We start from the raw sequence: 25,751 nt of genomic DNA on the forward strand, positions 1-25,751 counted from the left end.
GTTTCAATATATCGGACGGTGGCTGTTTCAACAAAGGATGTGTCTTTTGGACTTATTTGCGATTTTCCAAAAACATAGTTTGTTTTTAAGATCAGATGCAAAAACCTAATGTCCCATGTTTTGACTGTTTTAAATTCTTGAGAAAAACAAAAGAGAAGTGTGACATGCAGACATTGCACTGAATACATTTGGTCTCTGCTTGCTAATGAAGGACATCTTCAAGACTTGACACTCGTTTGACACACTGCTCGTGTATGCTGAATTAATAAAAAAAGCCCCGATATATCGCAGGCCTCAGGTTATCATGTAATATTGTTTGGCTCCAAATCTTGCTTCTATGGAGGCCTGTTACTTGTCTCTTGTCACTTTGAACTTCACCAATCAAATCGCTTAAAGTTTGTAATAGTTTTTAAAGTGAGCACATGACTCTGTCTGCATTGTGACTTTAAGATTGTTTGTGTTCTGTGAAGCAGTCATCAGAGCTGTGCCCACCGAATTCCATAGGACCCCTTTGACAAGAGGTACCGACCACTACAGCCCAGAAGGCCTATTTTGTCCTTCTCGAAGTGGAAAGCAGAGCCGTCGTCCTGGTGTGTGGTCAATACGGGGCACGGTTTTGGCAGACAGTACAAAAACTCTTTCTTCGGTGGGGGGTTTCCAAATACCCCGTGTGGAAGCTTATGAATAATACTGTCCTACAGATTATTTCCCTCTAGTGACATTTTTGTTGGCTTGCTGAGACAAAGCTAAAGAAGAATTTGTCAAGCTTTATTGTCATTTGTTAACCTCCAAACTGAAAGAACTGCTGACTGTATTAGACAAGTGAGTATTTTTAGGCCAGACGTGGTTCCCGAGTGGAAAGAGAATGCAAAAAGAGGTTTTTCCGACCTAACTTTTTGTAGTTAGATCGTTTGTGTTTTCATGGTCTGAATGTTTGATGTGCGTCTGCTTTCTAAGTTAGTTTAAATATGGTGGTTTAGGCGGGGTTCACTGCATTTAGTGGCCAGGCCTGCATTCTCCGTCCCACCACGCAGTTTGCTCTTTTGCCTTCTTCACCTTAACTCGGGAGACTGGGTCCTGGCTTTTCTCTGAGGCTGTAAGTTAATTTCTCTATTCAAATACTATCTGCACACATCTTCTATGGTCCTTAAATTATGTTCATGCTCTTGGAGAAATTATTCCTCCAGGAGGGGAAGAATTAAGCGAGCTGTAAATTTGACATGAATATTCATAGCCCTTTCAGACGAACACGATGAAATAATCAGAGGTTCTATTTGTTCCGTCGTTAGAATTCATGTTTCTGGCTTTGCTTCTGAGCATGAATAAAACTTTTGTTTTCAAGTCCCACGCCCTCCATGGGAATAACAGATGTACAAGGTCTTTTCTTGCTTTCTGGGACATTGAAACCCCTCTAAGCTTTCTTTGGGTTGTTTTCCCTGACGTTTGTTTTTTTCCCTCTATATGAAGCAATTTTTTGGTTCCTTTGAAAATAAATTTGACATGTCAGAAATTGAGTGTTGACACTCCTGCTGTGGAATCTGACGAATAACCAGACTAATCTGCAATTACGAAAATATGCTTTGTGTCTCTGTTGTTTCACTGGATTATGTGATGTCTTCAATGACTTTAATAGCTCCTGTTGATTAAAGGAAATGCGGTGAGTTATTGTTCACCGGGCTCATTGTTTTGTAATCCCTTTTAGTTTTGAACACCTTCCTGTGACCAAATGTAGGTGGGGTTACTTACGGCTGAGTCTTAGAAATGAAAGAACATGAAAGATTTATAATAGTGCGATTTGCTTTCTATTTTATGCCTATATTTTGGTATTGCAGCAATGGCTTATGGGTCCAGACATGACTGTTGAGCAAGATTGTCTTGCAGAGATCACATGACAATGTTTTTTTTTATCTTGATTTCTGTAAATCCCCACACAAACATCAAGTTTCAATTAGACCCTTGTTGGTAATGTTGATGTTATTTCAGCTTGACTCTGCTGTGAAAATAGCAACTTTTGTCCCGTCTTATCATATGGGATTATATAATTGCCAGACAGATAATTTCCTAACTGACAATTGAGTGAGTCATTATTTTTGTTCCACAAATGCTTGATTGAGGGCATTTTTGCCGTCACTGAGCTCTCACGACTGGATGTACTGGAGCTTTGACTCAGCTAATAACATTTTGGCTTATTTCAGTTTTCTTGCAGGAGCTTGTGCCATTCCACATGACAAAGTGAAGAAAAAGCATCTGCCAAGTCATATACAAATAAAACATTTCATTACTGGTGAATCAGGAGATGATTTTTGCTGCTAGACTTTTTTTGAGAGGCTTCAGCACTTTAATTTACTGGCTACGTTGAGCGAATAGAGTCTATTTCAGGCAGTAGGAGGGCATTAAGTTGGAGCTTGATATTTTGGGAATGGGCAGATCATGGATAGTTGTTGGGTGTGTGATAGCAACCACAGGAAACCACAACCATCTGCTTCTGGGGTTTGGATGTTTTCAGCGGTCTTCCAGCCTGGATCCTATCTTATACCTCAGCTCAGCACAAATTTACTTCTGTGTGAAATGAAGGGTTCAGATGGGAGGAGGATTCTCTCATTAAGGTCAGAGGAGTTTATAGAGCACACACAGGGGTAGACAGAGAGGGAGGAGTAAGTTGTAATCACACACTCTATCCCACATAGACAAACGAGCTTGTTTGTTTCTAGCTTCACATAAAGATTTAAAGGTTAGAATGGTGTCTTCACATGAGCTGACAAAAATTCACTCATGTGCTCTCTCAGTTTTCTTAAGAGCTACTTTTTCAATGACCATTAAATTTAGGTCTCTGTTACCAGTGTTGGGGTCATTATTAAAACAATGCTATGTTATACTCACTACTGCAAAATATTAATAATAATAATAAAGTAATAATAACATTATTACTTTACTTATTACTACCGAAGTTAAATTACTTTCCCCCAAAGGTTAGGGTCTTAAATACAGACAGTCAACAGAGAAATCAATTTTCATCATTTCATCTATCGCATATGCAGTCACAAGCTTCCTTAATTCTTTGTTGCTTGTTGTAGCTGCTGTGGAGGCTTAAAATCCAGTTTTAGTTGTTAAGCCCTTAAAAGGCTACAGCCATCCTCCATGGCAGCAGACAAATATCTTTGTTTGGGTGGATCTCAACGAGCTTTATATTGTATACATTATATACAATAGTGTTCTTATCATATTTTGTCCAGACTAAATCAAAGTAATGGAAATGGTTCCAGCGAATATTACAGTGGGATTTCAAATCTATCTTCGTCATGGTGACAAAGAAAGCAATGTAACAAATTGGTTTTGGAGGGAGTAACTCTAATATTATTACAGAAACTGTATTTGCAGCTTTTTACACTACTTACTAAAGTAATAATACAGTGATGCATTACTAATAATGCAATACAGCCCAACACTGTTTACTACAATCACTCGTTATGCTACAGAAGCCGCTGAGACGACTGGAAACATTGCTGACAATGCTTATGTAATCCAGTCTTTTACTTTTGTGATTTTGTATCTCAGCCGTACCCCCGGGAGCACATTTTCGTAGCAATAAATGCCAAAGCTAATCGCTGTGGTGACACCCTACTGTGCTAAGAATAAGTTTGTCAGTGTAGTGTGACAGTTACAGCCTCTGGATGCCAGTAGCTGTGTTTGCATGAAGAGTGAACATACTGTGGTGGCACCTTGCCAGAAGCAGCGGAGCCCCTTCCAGCAGCAACAAGGCCTTTTAACCCTCAGCTTTGTTGTGGAACCTCTTTTGTTTCAGGCCGCTGCCCTTCTTGCATCAACGTCAGGGTCTCTCACTTGACCTCATTCATCTCGGCTATGCCCTGGAGGTTCTTGGCAGGTACTGAGGGTGCAAGTGACAGTGCAAGATCAGTCAGAACGTTGGAACCTGTTATAATAAGGAGCAGGAGCAGCTCACTTCCCTTTATTTAACCCAAATGCTATACATAAAACGAAGTCAATTGTTTCTGTCTTCGCGTTAGCTTGATGCTAAGTGAATTTCTGTTTGTGTCTGGGCCACTTAGCTCGAATACCTTGGCCGGCTGACAGCATCTCGTTTTATTGCAGGTCACTTGATAATGGCTTTTTTAGCTGTACATTGAGTGCATTGCAGATGCATACAGCATAAATCGCATCTATAAAACACAGTGAACACATTTTGTATAGGCAGTGATTGTCTGTCTAACCACACTGGAAAAAGGCGAAACGATGTCAGTACTGATTGTCCTTCCACTTAATGTTATATATATATATAGAGGAAAAGCCAAGATTTCATAGAGATGAAAGCAAAGAAATTGTCTTTCTACACTGAGCTTTTACATGTCTTCCACAATAGTTTTGTGGCATTGCATCATGTGCTTGGAAAACTAAACCACAGATTTTGCTTTACAGACTTTAAGACCATGTTTTGTAGTGGTATTGTACTTGGTTGCACAATAGTGAGAGTTCTTCCTCCCATGTACACCTATGAGAGGGGCTGCAAGCTTTAAAGACATACTGTATTTGCGCTGCCATTGTATTCGGGTTTGATTCTAAAGGTGTAACCAGTCAACTCAGTGTAACTTCCACTTCAAAATCTTGTAGTGCAATGTTATGCAACGACTTACCCACTAGAGTGACTTTATATCCACGGCTCTTAACATCTCTTTCACAGCAGTTGAGATCCCGCCTGCTCTTAACGTCTCTGATGAATATTTCCAGGCCTCTGGATCTGTTGCCTTGGTTATCTACGTTTCATTTAATTAGAGATGATGGCGGCATCACTTACCTCATCTTGATGGATAAATGGGCTCTATCTTAATCTTCTCAGGCCTGTCAGGGGTGCAGCCAAGCACAAAGGCTGGCAGGTCAGTGTACTTACAAAAGAGGAGTGATTTCATCATCTACCCTGAGGTATCAACCACTGACATATTTATGTGTGTGTCATTGAACGTTCATGTCAGTGGCTATTGGCCTTGGCTGTGCGATTATGTTGTCTGTGAGTTTGTTAGTACTAGATGCTAATGTGCTGAAAATTAGTACGCGATCAATTGCCGGAGAGAAAGATATTGACACTGTAATATATCAACCAAAAATGCACATTCAAAGCCTGCAGCTTCTTTCATGTGGGGATTCCATGTTTTACCTGAGTGAAAATTGAGTGTTTTTAATTGCTGGTTGGAAAATGAGTTGCTTGTTTTAATTTTGCTTTCATTTCTTCTCTTCACAGGTGTATCTCATAAATGTCACCTACTCTGACAACACCTCCCACATCATCTACAGAAGATATAGCAAGTTCTTTGACCTACAGGTAATCATCCATTATCCTCATGTACCAATACACAGTATGCTCCATATGGACAATGTCCCTTGTTCCATTGCTACTGATGTATTTTGAACATGTGAACCCTGTGAACTTGCAGCATTATTTCGTATAGATTTATGTGTCGTCCTTGCAACTCTTTACTGCCACCGTGTCTCTGCTCATGTTCCCCAAACCTCACCACCTCAATGAATCAATGCGCGTGGTAGTAATTGGTCGGGGAGCAGGGGAGACATGGTTTGTATCCCTTAGACTCGTAGAGACACAAAGATGCGCCGCATATCTCTCTCTATATATATCTCCGCCCCTGCTTCTTACTCCTATCTTGTTCCTTCGCTCTCATCTCATCTCCCTGCTTTGCCCCCAAAACGTCAGGGAGCTGATGGGCCTTTTTTATAGTGCAAGCAAGAAATCCACATGGAAGTCAATATAATGTACCGGGCTTTATGGTTAGTCGCCGATAGATTCTCTAGTGAGAGCAGCTTTGATTGGTGGGTTCTTTATAGCTTTGTACAGTATGGAGGGGCTTCTTTTTTAGTTTCCCTGACTTGGCTCAGATGCTTTCCCTTTATGTTTAAAGTTTCTCTGTTTGGGACTTTATTTATTTTGGAACAGAGCAGGAGTCTCAGTAAAAACCCTTCCCCGTGTCTCTCAGATTGACTTTTTGCGTGGACATATTTATTCCCCTTGCACTCTTGGCCTTCTGCAAGCTGATACCATATGCATATGGCACCAGAGGTCTACGGGTCACTAGTAAATATGAAAGGGCTATAGTGAGAAAATTACAGGGTTATGGAGGGCACTTCTCAATACCCCCAGTGTGCTCGTGTAGCAGGAAATGATGTTTCAATCGGTGGAGGAAAAGGCTTTTCTGAAAGGTGCCATTGATAACCAGTGTTGCAGTGTGAGGTGGAAAAGACACTAAACCCTCTGTAACTGATTATTCCCAAGTTGCAAGAAAAGACACAGGTAGAATAATAAACATGGAAATGAAGACACGAGTACCTTAATGTTCCCTTGTCCCAGAAAGATCAGATATGTATAGATGAGCGAAGTGAGTTTATGCTAGTGTGTGTGTGTGTGTGTGTGTGTGTGTGTGTCTTCCTCCTCATATTTAGCCCCTCACACATGCAAGCATAGTCCTCAAATGTGCTGGGAGGAAACAAATGCACCTTAAAGATCCATGGATGGCTTGGCACAAAATGTCTCCCAGTCAGTAGCGGTATGATTGATTTTGTTATCCTTGTCAGACGGTGCATGGCAAAGGTCACACAACTTGGTTAGCACATTATTGAGTTGACAGAGTAAGTGGCTCTCACATGACTAAAGTTTGGCAGATTTTAGCCAGTCTGCTTCGAAGGAGTTCTATTGTGAAAATCGCTTTCTGTGTACGTCTGGGATTTACAAAGTGTCCCTTTTAAAGCACATTTCAATATATGACCACCAGCACTTCACTGCTCACATCTTTCTTTTTCTGGTTCCTTGATGTTTGCATCTGCAATGGGACTCATGAATAAAACTACCACTAGAAATCAACTCTCTAACACTCAGTGATCCCGTACGTCTGTCGACTGCCGGTATATGGAATGAATGTAAAGTTCTTTCTGCCATTCTTTGATCTGGCTACATGCCATTGATGGGCCATTGTTTTTAGAACAACCTGGAGCCTGTCCTGTTAAAACATTTGTCTGGTGCAGAGACCCTGCTGCGCTCAGCAGCCCTGCTAACACTAGGCAAGAGCAACATGGATGGCTAATCTAAAATTGTTGGAGAGCAATTTCAACCAAAGCTTTGGCAAAGACCACTGGGGATTCCAGGACTGTTTCTTAGCCAGAGTAGGCTGTGTTCCTGGAAACACATTGGCCTGGGCTCTGGTCTGGCATGAGAGGAGCCACAGATGTTACTTGAACCAACTTTGTTTAGGTTCATGGTTGAAATCCTTGTCTTCATGTTCTGTATATAATACTCAGATAATTAAGCCTGCGTACTTTGATTTGAGAGACACCCCAGCCATTGACCATTTACAGTCTATTTGTCTCTTTCTGTATCACTCTAGAAAAGCATTGCATACGCCTTCCTTGTTCCAGCACCTCCTGGAGAACACTGAATTTAAATGGATCCAGTCATATTTCCTTAACTTCCAAAAGTACGTCTGCCTGTGTGAAGCCAGCAGTGTAGAGAATGTGTTTCAAGATAAAAATAATAGGAGCCACATTACTCCTATTTAGTGGCCCTCTGTGAAAAAAGGAATCATTTACTGCTAATAGAATTAATATATTAATGTAAAATGTTCTCAGAATTGCCCTCCCGGGAGATGTTTTGTCTCAGTCTTGGGTGCAGGGTTAGATCTCACGCTGTCCACTTCTTTTGTGAGAAAGTATCACCGTTCTCTTTGCCCGTCCTTTGCCACCATTCTATCACCAGTTCTTTATTTAATGATTTTTTTTTTTTTTTCGAAGGAATAAAGCTGCCGTGCTGAAACGGAGATTTCATTATTGCTGGCAGTTTTACCTGAACAACTCACATATCCCAATTAAAGGCAGGAGACAAAGAAGACAAAAGCGAATCAGAACAGACCCAGGCGTGTGCATATCTGTCACACCAACACGTATACAGTGTTTGCCACTCAATTACACTGCATGCATTTATTAGCCATCTCCACACCCTGTTTGTCCACCAAAGAACAGCTCATCTTTCTCATCAGGACGAGAATGTTTTTTTGTATTCGCAACACCTGACTAATAAACTCAACATCCTGTCTTGCTGTCAGAAGTACACCACCTGAGTTACTCATCAGAAGGGAAGAAACCGGGACACGGGGAGGAACAGGTTAGCTTGGGGGCATAGGGAGGACAGGAACTATGAGGAGCCGGAGTAGAATGATGATGATGGCAGTGATGATAATGAGACAGAGGAGGACAAAGATGAAAGATATCAAAGCAAAGTATTGCAGTACAGCACTACGAGTGGCATCGATGATTAAGACTCGGGCTGCTGATGCTGACGACACTGGTGATGCAGATGGAAGAGATGAAAGATATTTTGATATTGTGTGTTTCTTTAGGGTCACGTATTACAAAAGGGGCCCTAATAAGCATGTTTCAGAAAAACCTCTGAGGAGTGGGTGACTGTGCCCACAGTGTCCTTGGGCCCCAAGCAAAGTTAGTTTATTTAAAACTGCGGCATGGCTCACCATCTGAAAGAAGGACACACTGTGACTCACACTTTTTATGAGGGGCCTTTGCTTTGTATTCTGGACACATGCACGCACACAAACCTTCTCTTTTCTGTTTCCAAATCTGTCCCTGTGTGAGCCTCTCTACAGCCGCTGAAGATTTCGTTTATGGAGACTTTGAATGCTACATCTCTCTATCATCCTTCTTTGTTGTGGTTAGTGTACCTCCAAAGCACCAGTGAACAAAATAAGCTTGGGTTGCTCAGACATTATTCAGTCCTCTCAGATCTAGCTTCAGGAATGCTAGCAGCAGACTTCTGGCAAACAGCAACTGGTTTCAGTTTGGAAAATTATACAGCGGCTTTGGTCAAAGCGCTTAAAAAGAAGGACACTGGATTGCGAATCTCCAACCTCTAAGTGGTCCATACGATGGAAACATATGTCTAGACCACAAGGCATTATCAGGATGCCATCCTCCAGAATAAATTGTTGAATAGCCAGAGCCACTAGCTCAGCCTGTTTGTCCTTGAGGTGTTCTGTGGACATATACTGTAACTCAACTCAATGAGGGAGCTCATTGTTTGAGGTTAAGAATAACGGGCTTTTGTATTTTATTTATGGGGGTGTGCACGGGAAAGAAAGGAGAGGCTCCCTGCAGGGAAGCAGAGGAAGGACACCTACATGCCAAACACAGGACCTGTTCATTGGAGTTACAATTGGGCACTTGACAGGATGGATCCAGGCTGGGTTTTTGCCGGACTTTAAGCAGGGAGTAAAAAGGATGCAGTCTGTTCCAAAGCTGTTCTGAAGGAATCGGGAGATTGGGCTAAATTAAAGACGAATGAGACAGTACAGTAATTTGTGGGAGACTTTTATTCACACTTCACATTCTCTGTACTTCAAATTCCATGTTAATCACATGATACACACTGGCCTAAAAAAGCATTTTTTTCCCCCATAGAGCAGAGTTACAAAAGGCCATAAAATGCTGAATACATATTTCGGTATGCTTTATGAGCCCAAAACATGCAGCAGTGTGAGGACCATCCGGATAATTTTTATGACTGAAATCAATGAGCAACTTTCATAGGAATGAATGGGTGCCATGTTTTAATGCATCAACACATCCATGACTCACTGCAAGACCAGGGAGCAGCTATCAATCACACTGTCAATCAACGCCCACATGGCAGAAATAAAAGCCTTTTAGAATCCTTCAAATTTTAATAGTAGAGCAGTAAGATGCACAGTTACCACTAGTAACCTATTGCGGAACTTAAGTCAAGTTAGTCATTCATCTAGCAGCCGTCAGCGGCATGTTACATGTTATAAGATACTTCTGCACTGGCTTTAGCCTCCGGCTGTGGTAAATGCTGCCTAGTCTACACTCCCTGTCACGTACTAAATTGCACTGAATCGCATGGGAATCTGCATTTGTAAAGTGAATAGCCTAGGATTCAGTTTTTAAACCAGCAAAAAAAAAAGTGGTGTACTCAAGCTGTGTCAGCCAATAGGGCAAAAAGGTTAAAAGGGCACCTTTAACAAGGCTACATGACTTTGAGATGTTTGCCTAAGTGTGGGGGGCACCAGATGGGACTTCAATTGCATTTACCCTAATGTGGGGACACCTTACAGGGAACTGTATTGAATTTGCTCCAGAAAACATGGGGCAACTTAGAGGGCACTTTGTCACACTTGCTCTATTGTGGGGGCACCTTAGATGGAGTTTGCTTCACTATGAGCGAAGCCTAAAGGACAATTTTTGCAATATTAGTTTGTTCTTGTGAGCACCCCCTTCCCATGAGTCTCCCATGTAAGTACATTGCCCTTGCATCCATGTTTCTTCCCTTTTACAGTTGACTCCCTGCTGAGCCCTTCTGGATTTTGCAGATTTTGATTACGATATTTTAGTACATACAAGTGCAGCTGAACAGATGCAGTATACCTTTCCTTTTTTCCCTTTTTTCTTTCTTTGTTTACACTGCTGCTGTTATCTGGAGATGTATGTGGCAGCTGACAGACTTTCAAGTATTGCTCTCTATCCATCTCTGTCTCGTTTTCTCTGTCTCCAGCTTTTCTCTGTGCTCGGTTGGTCAGACCTCTGTTTAACTCACGGCCTTCTTCCTCCGAATAAGATGGGGAGGAGAGTCAATGAAAACTTTCAAGTGCTGCTAGATATCTTTGGCAGCTCTTCTTCACACTGAGCCTTAAACAGAGAAGCTACTCGATGTTTTTTTTTTTTTCCCAATACCTTTCTAGCTAAACCTCTGCTGCCTTTGTTCACAATTTGATAAAAATCACACAGAATTTCTTTAGATTTCTACTGTGTACCATGTATTGAGAGGGCACGATTGAGTTTTTTCAATTTCCAGATATAGCTGCAGCTTGCACTGCTGAATGACTGATGGACAGATTATGAGTGAAATGATAAAAAGCAATGAGCATGAATTGTAATCGCACAGTTACTGGTTATTCTTAGAAGTGTAGGAACAAGCCAATGAAAAGGTGCAATACTTTATTTGCCCTACTGACATTTTTATCTCTCACTAGAAAAGAATGCAAATTTAAAAGATGTCATATTATCATTAATATAAATGATCTCTAATATATTGAGTACTTCTTTTTGTTTATTAACCTGTTTGACCATACTAGTGTTTCCCTCATGTTTGAAACAGCTATTTCTCCTTCCAAACAGGGTAAAACAAACTTCCCTAAAGGCACATTACTGTTGCAGATTCCAGGACTGAAATCCACAGACAGCTTATCCTTATCTACAGTATCGTTGGCCAGTGCCCTGCCTCTCTTCTCTCCCAGTAGGTTAATGATTAGTGACTGGGTAAACAGCAGGCTGGACAGGACATGTGGGACACAGCTTTTCTAAGCCACCAGGCAGACAAAGAGAAAAGCACACAGAGATAAGGGATGAACGTATTTGCTAGAATGCAAAGTAAAACACAGGTGTCGATCCTCTTTTGTTCTGCTGTCTTCATTAGTCTTTTCCCTAGTTGTCTTTGCCTCGGTCCACACACCTGACTCATCACATCTTCCCCATTGTCACACACACTTAATTCATATCTCATTCCTGCAGTTTCTCACTCAAGAGCATTGCTCGCATATCTTTCTCCTCTCATCCATCTGTCTCTGTCTCTCTCTTCAGAAATCCTTCTGTCCCTGACTTTCCCCTGCCACCCCCCTCACGACCTCACCCCTTATCACAGCCCCATATTGTCTCTTCCAAGCTAGTTTTCCTTGGCTACCTACCACAACCAAGTGAGGTTAAGTGCATTCGTGAACAGAGCTATAGGCTATGGGTGGGGTAGGACGGGGCGGGGATCATTGGGTTTGTTTGTTTTTTTTATTTGGTTTGGATATTATTTGTTAATGTGCCTATAGTGTGTGCATGTGTTAGTGTGTGTTTGTGCGTGGGAGTATGTGTGATGCATAACTCGTGTTTCTCCTGATTAACCAGGCAGTCTTTCTATTATATGATGATCCAAATTTCCCTCGCTTTGCCTCGCTATCTCAGTCAGATTACATTTTATAGCATAGACATTGAGTAAAGTTTTAGAGGAAATAAAAGACCTTCATATTAAAACCTTTATAACTTAAAGCTTCTGAAAGGATGAACTCTATAAATTTCACTTTGTTCAATTAAAGAAAGACTAAAAATGCACTACAAACCATTCAATTACAGTCACCCCAAGTTATTATCTCTACAAAAATAGCCCAGGACAAAGCTCAGATATGAAGATTGTTGGCTTTTTTCTGCTTTTGTTTTAGTGTCGACAGATTTAAAAAAAAAAAAAAAAAAAAAGGATGTGAATGTGGCATTTTGGACAGCTGCTATAATACAGTGTATTGAAATGTATTGAAAATACAAAATGTAAATTAATTGAGTGCATTGTTATGTGATGCTGTTTTGATTATGTGAACTTGGTCCCTGTAGTGGATTTGGGGGCATGTTCCCCATAAATAAAGTACATTTCAAAGTTAAATCTATGATTTAACACAATTAATAGGCTAGATATAAGAAGAACTCTATGTAATTTATTCACAAACCCAATTTCTTGTCTATATGCTTACATTTATTTTTAGGGGCACTAATGTCCATAAAGGACAAAAAGAAAAAATATATAAGGGACCAGTTATTTATCCAATCTGAATCCAGTACTACATTTTTTTTAGTTTGTCAATCCAATTTTTATATAAAAGATGCTTAGTATAAAAAGTGAAAATAAGTATATTTTACAAATAGCAACGTAAAATTTCAAATAAAAAGTTTCTTAATATGGATTTACACCTAGCACTGACTTTGGCACAAACTAAATTTGCAGAGAGCACATACATAAGACAACAGTTTCCATTGGCCTGTCATCAGTAAGTCATGTTATGGAATTAAAGTCAGCAAGAGCTGATCTCAGCTGCTGTTTGACACTGACAACAAAAAGGATTTGTGTTGGCTAAAATGAGAAGTTGCTAATGCTTGTTGAACATGTGTCAGCACCGTGGTCACAACTCATATGGTGTAAGATGAGGTCTGTAATGTAGTATGACATTTCAAAACACAACTTTACAGATCTTTTTATGCTCTTATTATGAGAAATGTAATAGCTTTAGTGAACGTTAGAACATCACTTAATATTTAGGTTCCCCAGTTTGTCAGCATGCAGGGTGGGGTAGCGGATGGTTTGCGAAACACAGGAACTTTCACACAGGAAACCAGAATTTGGGTTTAATATGAATCAGCTTCTAATGTTTTTATTGCAACCAGTCACATGATGACAATAAGGAAGTAACTGTGGTGCCTGACTGTAACCAAACGTTACTGTAAATGTAGAAAAAAGCTCACATTGGATCTTGGCTAGTGTTTGTCACAAAGCACATGGGAGAAGTTTCTTTGGTCTGACGAAACCAAAACTTAGTTTTTGGTAAAGATGAATGAACAGAGGACTGACAAATTGGATTGTCCTGATGTTAGAAAATGATTGAGAACTTTCCAGATAGGTGCAAGGCTGGAAAAAATTCCAAAGGTGCAACTACTAAATAGTGACTAGAACTTGGTTAATAAAAAAAAATGACATTAGTTTTCACTTCAACATGAAACTATGTCTCTTAGGATTTTTTGTCAAAAGGGCCAAACTAAATTTACAATGATTCAATGTTAAAATAAAATAAAAAGGGGAAACTTCCAATTTTTGTAGGCAATGTCAGTGTTTCCAAAATTTGTCCTTTTTTTTAAACTATGGTACAGAAATTTAGCTGCTAGCTATTCTAAACTGTTGGCTAATGGCTAAGCCATAAAATATCTCCCATCCTTGCTCTACTTTCCTTTCATTTAACACCTTGACATGAAGGTAAAGAAGCTTATTTATTTTCTTTTTACTTCTCTCAACCCATGGATATATTCCAAACCACCTCACTTCTCATTTTCATTCCGCGCCCTGAGAAGTGAGGGCATTGGACACACACACACACACACACAGGAATAGTATTGCCATCTGATTCACCCCATCTGGGAGAGACTGTGGTTTGGCCACACTGCCCAAGATTTGTCCTAGCTGTCAGCATGGAAACTCTTGAGAATGTCACCATGGCTAAATCCGGCCCTACGTTACTCAGTTAGTGCTGAACCCTGGCACAGGTGAGAGAGCCCTTCTTCTCTGTACTCAACTGTAAATTGGCTGGCCTCCTTCCTTAACCCAAACTAAATCGGTCCGTCCGTAAGCTGTCGCTGTTCTTTTCCTCACATTGGTGCTGCGGCTGCTCTGGAGAGCGAAGCTGTTGTTGCCGAGGCGCTAAATGGACTGAAAATGCCACTGGAGCATTAGCATTTACATTGCCTCTAATAAATATGAACGAAGGTTAAACTTTAGGCACAAATGAAGATAAAGCTCATAAAAAAAAAAAAAAAATGATTTGTTACATTTTGTTTAAATGAAATTGGTGGCTGGCACTATTCTCGTTTGTCATGCTTTTAAAACAGCAATTTATTTTCAACTACAAATAAATAATCCTGGCCTAAAGCATATGAGTTACTGTATATGAGGTAAACAGCAAATGCCTGCTGGTCTTCTCCTGTTTGCCCACTGGACCTATTGTCTTCAAGGTTTTTTTCCTTCCCTCTTACAGCTTACGCTTACACTGTTTTATCTCTTAGATTAATCTATTTTTAATGACTCTGTTTAAAGCACCCAGTTGTCTGAACTTCAACTCTTCTACATCTGCTAAAGTTGGGAGATGGAAAGAGAGAGAGACATATGGATTGTTCCAGTGATTTGAAAACTGCTTTTGCTTGCCAAGGTTCCCCAGCAAGCAAGGTTTGCTCTGGCACAGATAATGCAGTCGACACAATTGGCAAACTGGTTCACAAGTCTTTAATTTGTTCGTTGTTGAGGTTTGGGGTGAAATCAAATGATGCAATTTCTCTAAAAGATCATTTGTGAGTACCTTCTACTGCCATTTTCATCCCAATACTAAAGCCAGGTATACAGTATATGGTTGGTGAATGGTTCCCAAAGTGCTTTGCACTGCGTCTCATTCAATTCGCACTCCCAGTCACACACACACACACACACACACACCGATGGGGGAGCTGTTGTGCACCACCAGTGACAAGTTGGGGTCCAGTGTCTTGCTCAAGGACACTTCCACATGTGACAAGGACAAGCTAAGAATCAAACCTGGGATTCATAGACGACTGCTCTACCTCCTGAGCCACACCACACATTCCTGTTTAAAGGAGTAGTGCTGAGAAGATTAGCTGATAAGTAGAAAATAACTTCGTGGTTTCCTGCGACATTAATATGGCGGAGAGGACCTGCCTCAGCCTCACAGCAGAGAGCCATCTGTGACATACAAATTCCAAACCTTTTTTGGTTTCAAATTGGTTGCTTTTATAATTGTGAATATAATCCGTTTTTGTGTAGAAGCGTTGGTTTGGATAACGAAAAAGAATTGCAGCAATAAGAAGACATTGCCTGATCTCTGGGGAATTGTGATGGGCCTTTTCACACATTTTAATGAAGCCTTAAGTAAGAGAAAGAAATGCCTCTTTTTTCCAAAAACATCCAAAAGAGGTGCTTGTGTTGAACCCATCTGGTTCACACTAATGTATACATACGAATATGTACACACTAGGTTTTAAATTCAGCTAGAATTCCCAGACATTGGAGAAAATATGATCCTGTTCCATTAAGGGTCTTTCCCAGTTAAAGCCCACCCCTGGAGGCTTGTTCCAAAGGCCACAACAGGCTCTGCAGCCTGAGATTAGGAAGTGAAGAATGAGCGCAGGTGGACAGACAAAAGTTACAACATGGCTGCACCTGCTGGGTTGTTGAAACTAAGGGGAGCCTGTCGTGCCAAATGGAGGTAACACCCCGCAGTGTTGACATCTCCAGAAACAGACCTCAGATTTGTACACAATCTACTCCCACCACATAAAAGAATGCGGGACACTAGAATATCCGCGCAAACGTAACGCGCCAACCGTAGACAGTGATTTGTCCCGATTATGTGCCAGGGTGCCAGTTTATATTTAGAGGCACAACTGTGAGTGATCGTGGCTGGAAATAAAAAAAAAAAAAAAAAAAAAAAGCCCTCCCCGGTCAAGCTCATCTCAGACATCTGTCTCTCTGAAACTGGATACTGCCAGGCGCTATAATGCATGTTCAGAGTTGATTCATGTGCTCCATTAGTTTCTATAATTCTGTCCTAATGATTGGAGCTGATAGGGATAGTAAAGTTTGCTGTATCGGTGGACTCAATCTATCTCTGTAATTTACTTTGGTGTCAAAGACTTGTGCATATTTTGTCTTCCTAAGCTGGGCTTCTTCAGTAATAACAAAAATGTCTTACAGAGAGAGAATGGGGAATCTCAAAGTCCTCAACAGTAACTGAAAGGGAGTCAACGTGTTTACATCAGGGAGTGGGGGTATGTGCTGGCTTCATCATTAACTGTATGTTTGCAGGCACAAGTGGCAACAGGGTGATGACTTTATCAGGTCATGGCTTCACTGTAGGGAGAACAAACATGCTGAGTCCGTGGCCTCTTACTCACTATCAGCCAGTTGCTGCGGAAATGGCTCAAGGATCACACGGCTGCCTCGTCATGCTGGTCATGAGGTTGTTCCAGAGGTTCCAATGCATGTGTGCATTTATTTCCATTCCTTTTTGCTTCACTGTTGCTAAGCGCTGGGGTGATCCCTCGCAGTCACATGCCCACGAACAGGAAGTGAGGCATATATTCCCTGCGCCATAACAGCATGGCATCCCCCAAGTTGATGCCAAGTGACTTTAACAGCTCCTTATGCGGAGGCTCTATTCTTAGCACATGTGCATGATACGAGGAAGGTGCTGCTGCTTGTCTTCGACACTGGCTCTGTCAGTTGTTCCTCTTCATGTACTAGTTTCAAGTTACTGTAGCTGAAAGGGATCATTATGGATTATATTGTAAGTTATATTTTAAGCGGAGAAACATTGCCCTTAAATTGGATCTGGCATTAATTGAGAGAGGCTCTTGCACATACAGTAGTTACTCTGTGGTATCAAGAGTCATGTCTGTCTTTGTGGATAGGCTTTTTAGGAAGTGGCTGTGCTGTCAGTTGATCTATTTGATTTGTTGATCAACTGAAAACTAGAAACAACTAGAATTGATTATTGATTGGGCAAAACAAGCAATGCTAAAGGTTTTTAACTATTTTTTGAATAATCTTTAGAGGTTTATTGCTTATCATAAAATGTAATTGAAAAAAAAAAAGATTAGTTGATCATTACTTGGATATGAGCAGAAAATTATTGAAAAGAAAAGTAGACCTTCATAAGTCTGCTTGATTGATAAGAGAAGGGTCCAGATTATACTCAATTGAATGAGGTCTGGTAGCAAATGTTGCTCTGCTATAGGTCCAAATGAATCGAAGCTCGAATAGAAGTATCTGCGCCAAGTGTTCTCTCTGTATTAGGATCTGTTCAGGTGGACTGACATTTGGAATGGCATGAACTATGTAGTGAGAGTTAAGTTGAATGTTATGTAATGCTGTTTAAGGGGGGATGCAGGCCTCATCTATTGAGGACCCCCCACTTCTGTGGTTGGGAAGTTAAAGGCTGTGTTCTATGATTAGGCCAATGTGGTCCAGCTTGAACTAGCTTGCACTGTTCCAAACAAAAGCCTCCCACAAAACCTGATCTCCCTCAAGATATAATGTGTAAGAGCTTTGCAGGAAAACTAGTAGAAAATGAATCTGGCACCAGCGTAAATATTACGTCATTGTAATCTGTACATGCTCTGACAAGAGATAAAAAGACCTCATCCTCATCCTTTTTTTACCTGACTCCCAACATTTACACCAGTGGTCCAGAGCTGCACAGCATCATCCAATCACGTCCCTTCACAACTCTTCTTCACACTCTCTCTGTGCTGGTTACCAAGGAGACAGTGAAGTGAAGTCTGAGAAGTGGAGCAATGGTTTGGCTTGAGTTTTTTTCTCCTCATTTTAAAATGTTTTTTTTTTTTAATTTATTTTCTTTCTTTCGAAATTCAGAGAACGGAATACTGTGCACCTGCACTAATGTCGGTTTGTCACACTGGACATGACTGTGGGATGAAACCAAACTGCTGCTTATTCACTCTACAGGGTGCAGCACATGCATGTAAACGAGCACCGTCACAGGCGCTGTCACCAGATCCCCACCATCCCACCTGTTCTCACCATTTTCACTCTATGTGATCTCGACAATTCCTGGTGGGATGCGAACAGGCGTCCTCTTGCCAGGAAGCTGTCAGCAGAAATGGGAAAGGGTGTATTTTAGGGTGAACTTGAACTACCCGGAGACAGTTTTGAGTAATAAGCTGACCTTGATCCAAATAGCCCAGTTTAGGCCAGACTGATACAGTAGTTTAAGAGAAGGACTTGGTATTGAATTCTTGAGAAACAAACTGATTCTTATACTTGAACACACGCACACAAACACACAAGCACACACACACGCAGGCACGCACACACACATAGCACACACAGTAAGCACTGGTCCTTTTCCTCACCTCACATTCCTCCTCATCATTCACTTTTTGTTGAGAAAGCAGAAAAAAACGGTATAGTCATATTTTCAACCTTCAGCAAATTCGGCTACTCTCCTAAATGTTTGACAGTCCATCATCTGTCCATTCCTTTGTGTCTCTCGTGAATCTGCTGTAAATTCAGCAGGATAGTATTTTTATTTTTTATTTGTTTTGGGCTCAGGCAGATGGAATGGGTGGGGGGGGGGGGGTCCAAACAGCTGGGCCTGCTGCAAGTTTTTTTTTTCTGTCAAAACAGTAGTAGTTATGGCATAGATGCAGTAACCCAGCAGCTTAAGAAAAATGTTTGTGTGTGTGGGTGTGTGTTGTTGTGGGGGGTGGGGGGGGTCTTGGCCTATGTACTGTAGCATCAACGCTCTAAGTCTTTAGCCAAGTGGAGCCGGGGAAGAAAACAAACAACAAATGAACAAAAAGGTGGATGCACAGTGACAGATCTATGGAAGGAACTGGATCTGGGTATGGAAATGCCAGAAGGTTCCATTGGGAATTTCAGTGCCTGCACAGTATTTGCATGTGTGTGTGTGTGAGTGCGTCTACAGGTCTGTTGTTTGCTTACTTACTCCCCAGGGTCTCTTCCAACCTTTGGGCATCAAATCCAAACACAGCTGATGTTTCTTCTATGCTCTCCTCTTTCCTTTAATTATATTCCTTTCTTGACTCCCCCCCCCCCACCCCCAAACACACACTTTTTCACTTTCACACCCCATCTCTGATTATTGTAGAAATCTGTTTGCTGCAGTGCTGTACAGTACATTTGCTAGCCCTCTGCATCCCTCCTCTGCCTTCTTGTTATTTTCTCTCTAATCCTTCTGTTGAATCATTTATTTGAAGGGTGAAACTGGGTAAACACAATGGGCTGACACACTCATCTACACCCCCTGACCTCTTCTGCATCTCTCCGTCTCCCCCGTGCCTCCTCTCTTTCTGTTACCTTTCTTTGTCTCTCTGTCTCTATTCCTCTCTCTCTCTCTCTTTCCGTCCTCCATCAATCTCTTTCCTACTGCCAGCACCTCCAGGTCCAGTGTCAGCACTTCTTCTCTCACCATGTTAGTGTCGCCATGCTTTATGGCTAAATCAGAGCTTGTAAGGCTCCTATGAGCCCTCTGCTACTATGGGGACGAAAAGCATGCTTGCAAAATGTGTGTGATACTCACATCCACAGTGAAGGGAAAATGTTATTTGATCATTACAATTAATAATTAATAGTGTAATATGAATCACTTTTTTCTGAAATGTTATTGGTGATGTCAGTAATGTCAGTGTCAATGCAGTGATGACATAGGCCAACATAGAAGTTAGAGTTTCCCTGGTTCTTTTGGCGACAAAGTCAATGGAATTTTTCCATTGGTATTTGGAATATTTCTTAAAATAAACCGTGACGTTTGAAACTTAATACTTGCGCAGCAAGACAAGCTTCACAGATAAACACCAATTTATATGATTTTTAAGTTTTACATACATTAGTCAGATGCCAAAAGCTCTTGTTGGGCTAGAAACAAACTCCACCGCAGTTGACTTAAACATCACCACCACTAAAGATCCATTTTGTATTTTGACTTTGCTCTTCTACAGAAGCTTTATTCTTGTAGTGACCTGACACAGAAAAAGCATCATAAGTAAGGTATTTAATGATGACTTTTAAGTCAGAGAAAAAAAAAAAGTGAAAATCTCTTGACCATGTGTTAACTGCATACTCGACAGCATTTAACCAAAAAAACAAGCAAACAAACAAAAAAAAAAAACCTTCAACCGAAAGTGCAGTTTCTGAGTATGCACCCTGCTTATCAATGTCTATAATTTTCAAATGTGGTCATTGTTTTGTAATTTTGACATCTGTTGTATTTTTCAAGCAATTTAACCTGGATTAACAGTTTTACCATCGCTTACTGTGTTATAGTTCTGTAAACGCTGCTTGTTAACATTGTTAACATGGTACGACAGTAAATCGCTTTGTTGCACATACTTGGAACAAATCGAGTAGCATGTAATGGGGTAGTAAAAGCCATTTTCTCTGTATTTCTGTGTGTCAAGGAAAAAAAAATACTACTTCTTGTTTCGAATTATATGAGCTCAATGCCACTGATGTTTGTGTCTTTAATTAAAGAGCCAGACTATCTTGTAGGCTTAATTAGCCGAGGTAGCATAGCATAAAGACTGGAACAAGGCCAGGCTACCTGTCTGTGCCCAGCTCATTGTGTCCGACATGAGACTTATACTTATTCTTATTTTGCTTGTCGAAAGATGAATTTCCTAAAACGATAGACTTCAGACAGATTTCTTTTCTCCTGATCTTCCTTCTACAGATGCAGATACTTGACAAGTTCCCAATTGAGGGAGGGCAGAAAGACCCAAAGAAGAGGATCATTCCATTTCTCCCAGGTAATAGCCTGTGCTCTTGAGCTCCAGTTATCTGAACAGGCGTCCATATCAATAATGTATGGCAGGCACTTGCAGAGCGTCAATAAGACCTGCTTACTGATGCCTGCTGTGTGTGTGTGTGTGTAGCTGTGTGTGTATACATGTGTGCGTTACTGCTGACAAGGCTTTATCTGTGACTTTCAAATCTCAGCGGTGCATGGCTGGTGCATCTTTTTAATTTCACTGCATGCAAACTGTATTTCTGCCTGAAAATGTGGTTGTTGCATTACTCGCTTTTTACCATCTGATTCCATAGATATGCTGTGTGCATGTGTCCTAGTATTGATTTGAGTCGCATCACAAATGCTCTGCTCTCCTGCTGAAAGTCATTGCCATGACATTCAGGCTCACGGGGACCTACGGTACGGTGTGGCAGTGATCGATGGTGGTGTTTGTGGCGGTTCAGCGTCCAGGGCAGAAAGGCAGACAGTGATTCTGCTAATCACACAGATGCGACCGTGTATGAGTTTTTGTGAAAGTGGATGTTTGTCATGCAGGTTTTAGTGATTAATTTGTGCTTAGGGAGGAGAATGCTAATGTCTGTTTACAACAGTTTATTTTAGTAAACACTCTGTTTATGCCCTGTGGCCAACACATGGTCCCAGCATCTACTGTAAATGCTCTCTATCTCCCCTCAAGGCCTCCTCATCCTGGAGTCTCTGTTGATTACCCACACACACACACACAACTTTTGGAAGCCGACCAAACATCCACCTACATCCTTTGTGTGAAGCTATGTGCCACCACTTTCAAACATATTGACTATCTGCTTTTGTTTGAGATAGCTTTTTTAGGAAAAACTCCTGTGCTCTACCAGTTTCACACATATGAAGAGTGGTAATATATGATTATACTGTATACTACAATTGTGGATAAAGGGGGGGTTGGAGTTGGATTTTAGGAATCAACAATCACTTTAACTCGTAAATTACAAATTTTTTGTACAGAGGTTAGAAAAAAAACGCCTTATAACATCGGGATTTTGTAAGCAACTGAATACTTTGACATGTTATCATGACTGAATAATGAATGTATTCATTTAAATAATATTTCATATTGAACAACCAGTAAAAAAAAAAAAAAACACACACAGAAAATAGCATAACCTGAAATGACATTCTGATAAATTCATTCAAACCACATACATGCCAAGGAGAAAATAAAATTATTTCTGTGCTATACATTAAGTGGCATTTATTAATCAAGTATTATGTAATGGTTACATTCCAAAATATAGAAACTCAGTTGCTTAAAGGAGTCAGATTGTTCCAGCCTTTTTTTTTTCTTTTTTTTCTTTTTTTTTGCTTCCACGAAAGGCTCTGTACAAAAACTCAATAAAACCAAAATGGGTTTGTATTTAAGACTGTCAAGTATAAAAAGCTGACATTGAAGGCTAACAAGATTCATTATCTTCTTTGGCTTATTCTTTTAAACTAACTCGCTCTGTGTCTTCAAAGACAGTTTTGCCAATTTAACAGTGTTTTATTCAGGCAAAGTGCATGTAACCAGCGCATGTGTTAAGAGAACGTTTAACATTTTGGTTGGCTCCGTCAGCTGAACTGAAAAAAAAAAGTTAAGAACATATTTATCCTCAAAGCAAGGTACTACAAAGCATATTGTTCTGTTATTGGTTGAGAAAGCCAGGTACTAAAGTGTTATAGGTATAATAGCATTTCAAACAATTGTCTTTTATGGTTATATCACATAACCAAACCTTCTCAAGTACATGATGAAGGACCACTGAATTCGAATGAAGTGCTTACATTTAGATATTTTGGGGGGGCTGGGGTCTGTACTGGTGCGACTTTAATGGTTCCCATGATTGGACTGAGGGACAATGTGTGTATAAATCCCTTGTTATTTAAAGCCATGTCTAAGGCAGAGGTCATGGAATCCATATGGGGACAGCTGGGGCCTTGAGTTTGTGCTAAAGATTGTTTGGGCTGTGAAGGATCATTGACATTAGTGACATCTCCTGGCAAGCTAGAGTATTACATGCAAAATCAGATGACATGTTTGTCTAAGGACGAGTGCATGAATGTCTCAGATATTTACTTGTTTCCCCTTCTTTCCCTTTAGTTTGATTTTGTTCCTTGTCCTCCCTTCTAGGCAAAATCCTGTTCCGGAGGAGTCATGTACGAGATGTGGCCATGAAGCGGTTACGTTTCATCGATGACTACTGCAGGGTAAAGAAGCATTACTGTAAACTTCCTCCAGCTCCCCGTCTGACTCTGGGAAATATCCCCCAGCCTGTGAGGGGGTCAGAGGTCACAGCCTGCACTTTCCTTTCACATGCTTTAAACAGGGGATGCGATGCTTAGGCACATTTGTGGACATGGAACAGCTTTCAGAGAGTGGCCACACAGAAGAGCTGTATATTAGTGCTATTCCGAGACATCTGAGGAACCTGTAATGTGCTTTGACACTTGAGGTTTCTGAGGCTGTGAAAGACTTAATGGAAAAATGTTGTGATCTTTTCGTTTATTTTTCAGTGAGAGAAGCAGGGCAACCGCGTTGTGCTTTAAACTTCTCAGTCCCCACACAATGCGAGACAGATATTTAGCTCTCCCATTATTTCCACGTCATTACCCCCTTATTTTTCCTCCACATTAGCATCCCCCTTCTCAAAAAGGAAAAAGAAAACCTTCAAAGCAATTGGCTGTCATTCTCTACTTCAAGGGAGGGCTGGCCTTATCACTTCCTGTTCCCTTTTATTAGCTTTATTTAATTTATCGTAGATTCAGATCCTTCTCTCTGCCATGCCCTCCTCACTTCCTTCCTTCCTTTTGGCACAAAGCTTCACTAGCAGTAGGAAGAGGGTGAATTGTGCCTCTTACGTTTGTCTCTATAAACATGCACACAATTAGAAGTATTGTTGACCCGCATTAGGAAAGGTTAGCAACAGTATCAGCCCTTTAATTGGGACCAAAATAAGTGTAAAAACCCGAAACAATCATACACATCTCAAATGAACCTGATCCTACTTACACAGTGCTTCATAAAAAGAGAAGTGACTCCCTCATTACACAAATAACCTGAAGCAGTCTTAATGTTTACAGTTGCAATAGTGAGCCTATTTTTTTAGCCTAGCAGTGTGTCACACTGTTTCGCTCCTACATCCTGTTTGTGAGGCAAACAACAGAGAGGAGGAGTAATTACTCAGGGTTCTCAAAGGATTTGCTCTCTGTAGATTGAAGGATGCTGAGTCCAGCCAGCTGCGGGTGCACAGAGAGATACAGCATCTTTAATCACAATCATGAACATCTTTCAGTAATATATGATGCACTGAAAATGAAAGATATATATATATATATATATATATATATATATATATATATATATATATATATATATGCTATGACTTTGATGTTGCCAGCCAGATCATTAAATATAGATAGACATGTGATCCTCTCTTTGACTGTAGTGTGGCTGTGTCAATGAACATACAGGAAGGAAGCGGTGGAGGAAGTGTGATTGATTGCCTTTTGCTAGATATGCGATCAAGTAATCAGCCAAAATTGTGTATGATTCACCTTAACAACACTGAGAAAAAATTGATCAGACCTCATAGTTTGTCCCAAACCTATGAACAACGAAATGCATAACAAACGTATCAAAGCTGCAGTAGATGATTTTTGTTTACAACTTACCCTCCTAATGCTTCAACATGCAACTTTTGGGAACTAAGCTACTGTAGCATGAGACTCCAAACCATCCAACCAGGCCATCAAATGCACCCACATATGATGCACAAGGTTTAGCCATGTTTCAAAACCCTTCAGAACTACATATATTTGCAGTGCTGGATGTGTTATTTAAGTTTTATGATGTATTTCTACTAAAATTATTAAAACAAAGTTTCACACTTCAGCTTTAAAGATGCTACAAATATCTAACACTGAAGTGAAACTGCACAGTTGGGGGATCATATTATATGCCTAACCTTTAAAATACACTACTGCATGCTTAATGTTATTGGAAATTGAACAAATCCCACCCCATTAAGACCCCAATGTCTTTACCTTTTTTTGCAGGCACTGGTGCGGCTCCCCCCTCAGATTTCTCAGAGCGAGGAGGTGCTGCGCTTCTTTGAGACGAAAACAGAGGACATTAATCCTCCAGTGGAGTGAGTGCATCATACCATACGGCACAAACACTAAAAACACCTGATAGCTGGTTTGTGTCATGTTCAAGTCAAACCGGACCCGGTTTTGCTGACTGAAAGCCCCATTCACGAGCAAGATAATGCTTTCGCGAATGGGACTTGGATAAAGGTGTTATTTGCACTCATCACATTTGCCTGAACACCTGTGCATCATTTTCTGAATTTCAGGATCTTTTAAATGTGATTGGGTCATGCTAAGCCCCCCAAAAATGGTGCATGATTGTACAGTAGCTAAGCTCATCAACTGTCTGTGCCTTCGCACTTTTCTAGTCTATTCCCAAATCAGCTCTTTGTCTTCAGAGTTTGTTAAAACCTCCTACCAGGCCAGGCAGAAGGGGGGGGGGGGGTACGGTGGCGAGCAGGGAGAGGAGATGATGGATGTGAGAGTGGGAGGAGGAGAATGACTTGTTTCATAGCGGGAGATAGCCCCTTTGGGTAGTTTTTAATTAGAGAACACACACACTCCTCTCCAAACCTCAAATGCCAGTATCGCACTATTCATTTGTAATGTCTTCCTCCATGAACAACAGCACTCGAAGTGCTGCAACCCAGTAGACCCAGGCTATGTCTTATTTGT

At 40.8% G+C, this 25,751-nt stretch overlaps 1 protein-coding gene across 7 annotated transcripts in view; it reads left to right on the forward strand.

The window, feature by feature from the left end:
* The window catches only part of sh3pxd2aa (SH3 and PX domains 2Aa), a 92,892-nt gene that overhangs the window by 6,625 nt on the left and 60,516 nt on the right, over positions 1 to 25,751 (forward strand). For 6 of the 7 annotated variants that reach the window (XM_067498591.1, XM_067498596.1, XM_067498593.1 and 3 more), the window contains 4 exons: positions 5,252 to 5,332; positions 20,895 to 20,970; positions 23,119 to 23,195; positions 25,044 to 25,135. In XM_067498591.1, coding sequence (XP_067354692.1) covers positions 5,252 to 5,332; positions 20,895 to 20,970; positions 23,119 to 23,195; positions 25,044 to 25,135 — 326 coding nt within the window. Of the gene's footprint in view, positions 1 to 1,013; positions 1,097 to 5,251; positions 5,333 to 20,894; positions 20,971 to 23,118; positions 23,196 to 25,043; positions 25,136 to 25,751 lie in introns of those variants that run through there. The other variant, XM_067498598.1, reaches the window with a different exon arrangement.

This window comes from Channa argus, chromosome 3 (genome assembly GCF_033026475.1).
Source record: "Channa argus isolate prfri chromosome 3, Channa argus male v1.0, whole genome shotgun sequence".
Classification (NCBI taxonomy): domain Eukaryota; kingdom Metazoa; phylum Chordata; class Actinopteri; order Anabantiformes; family Channidae; genus Channa; species Channa argus.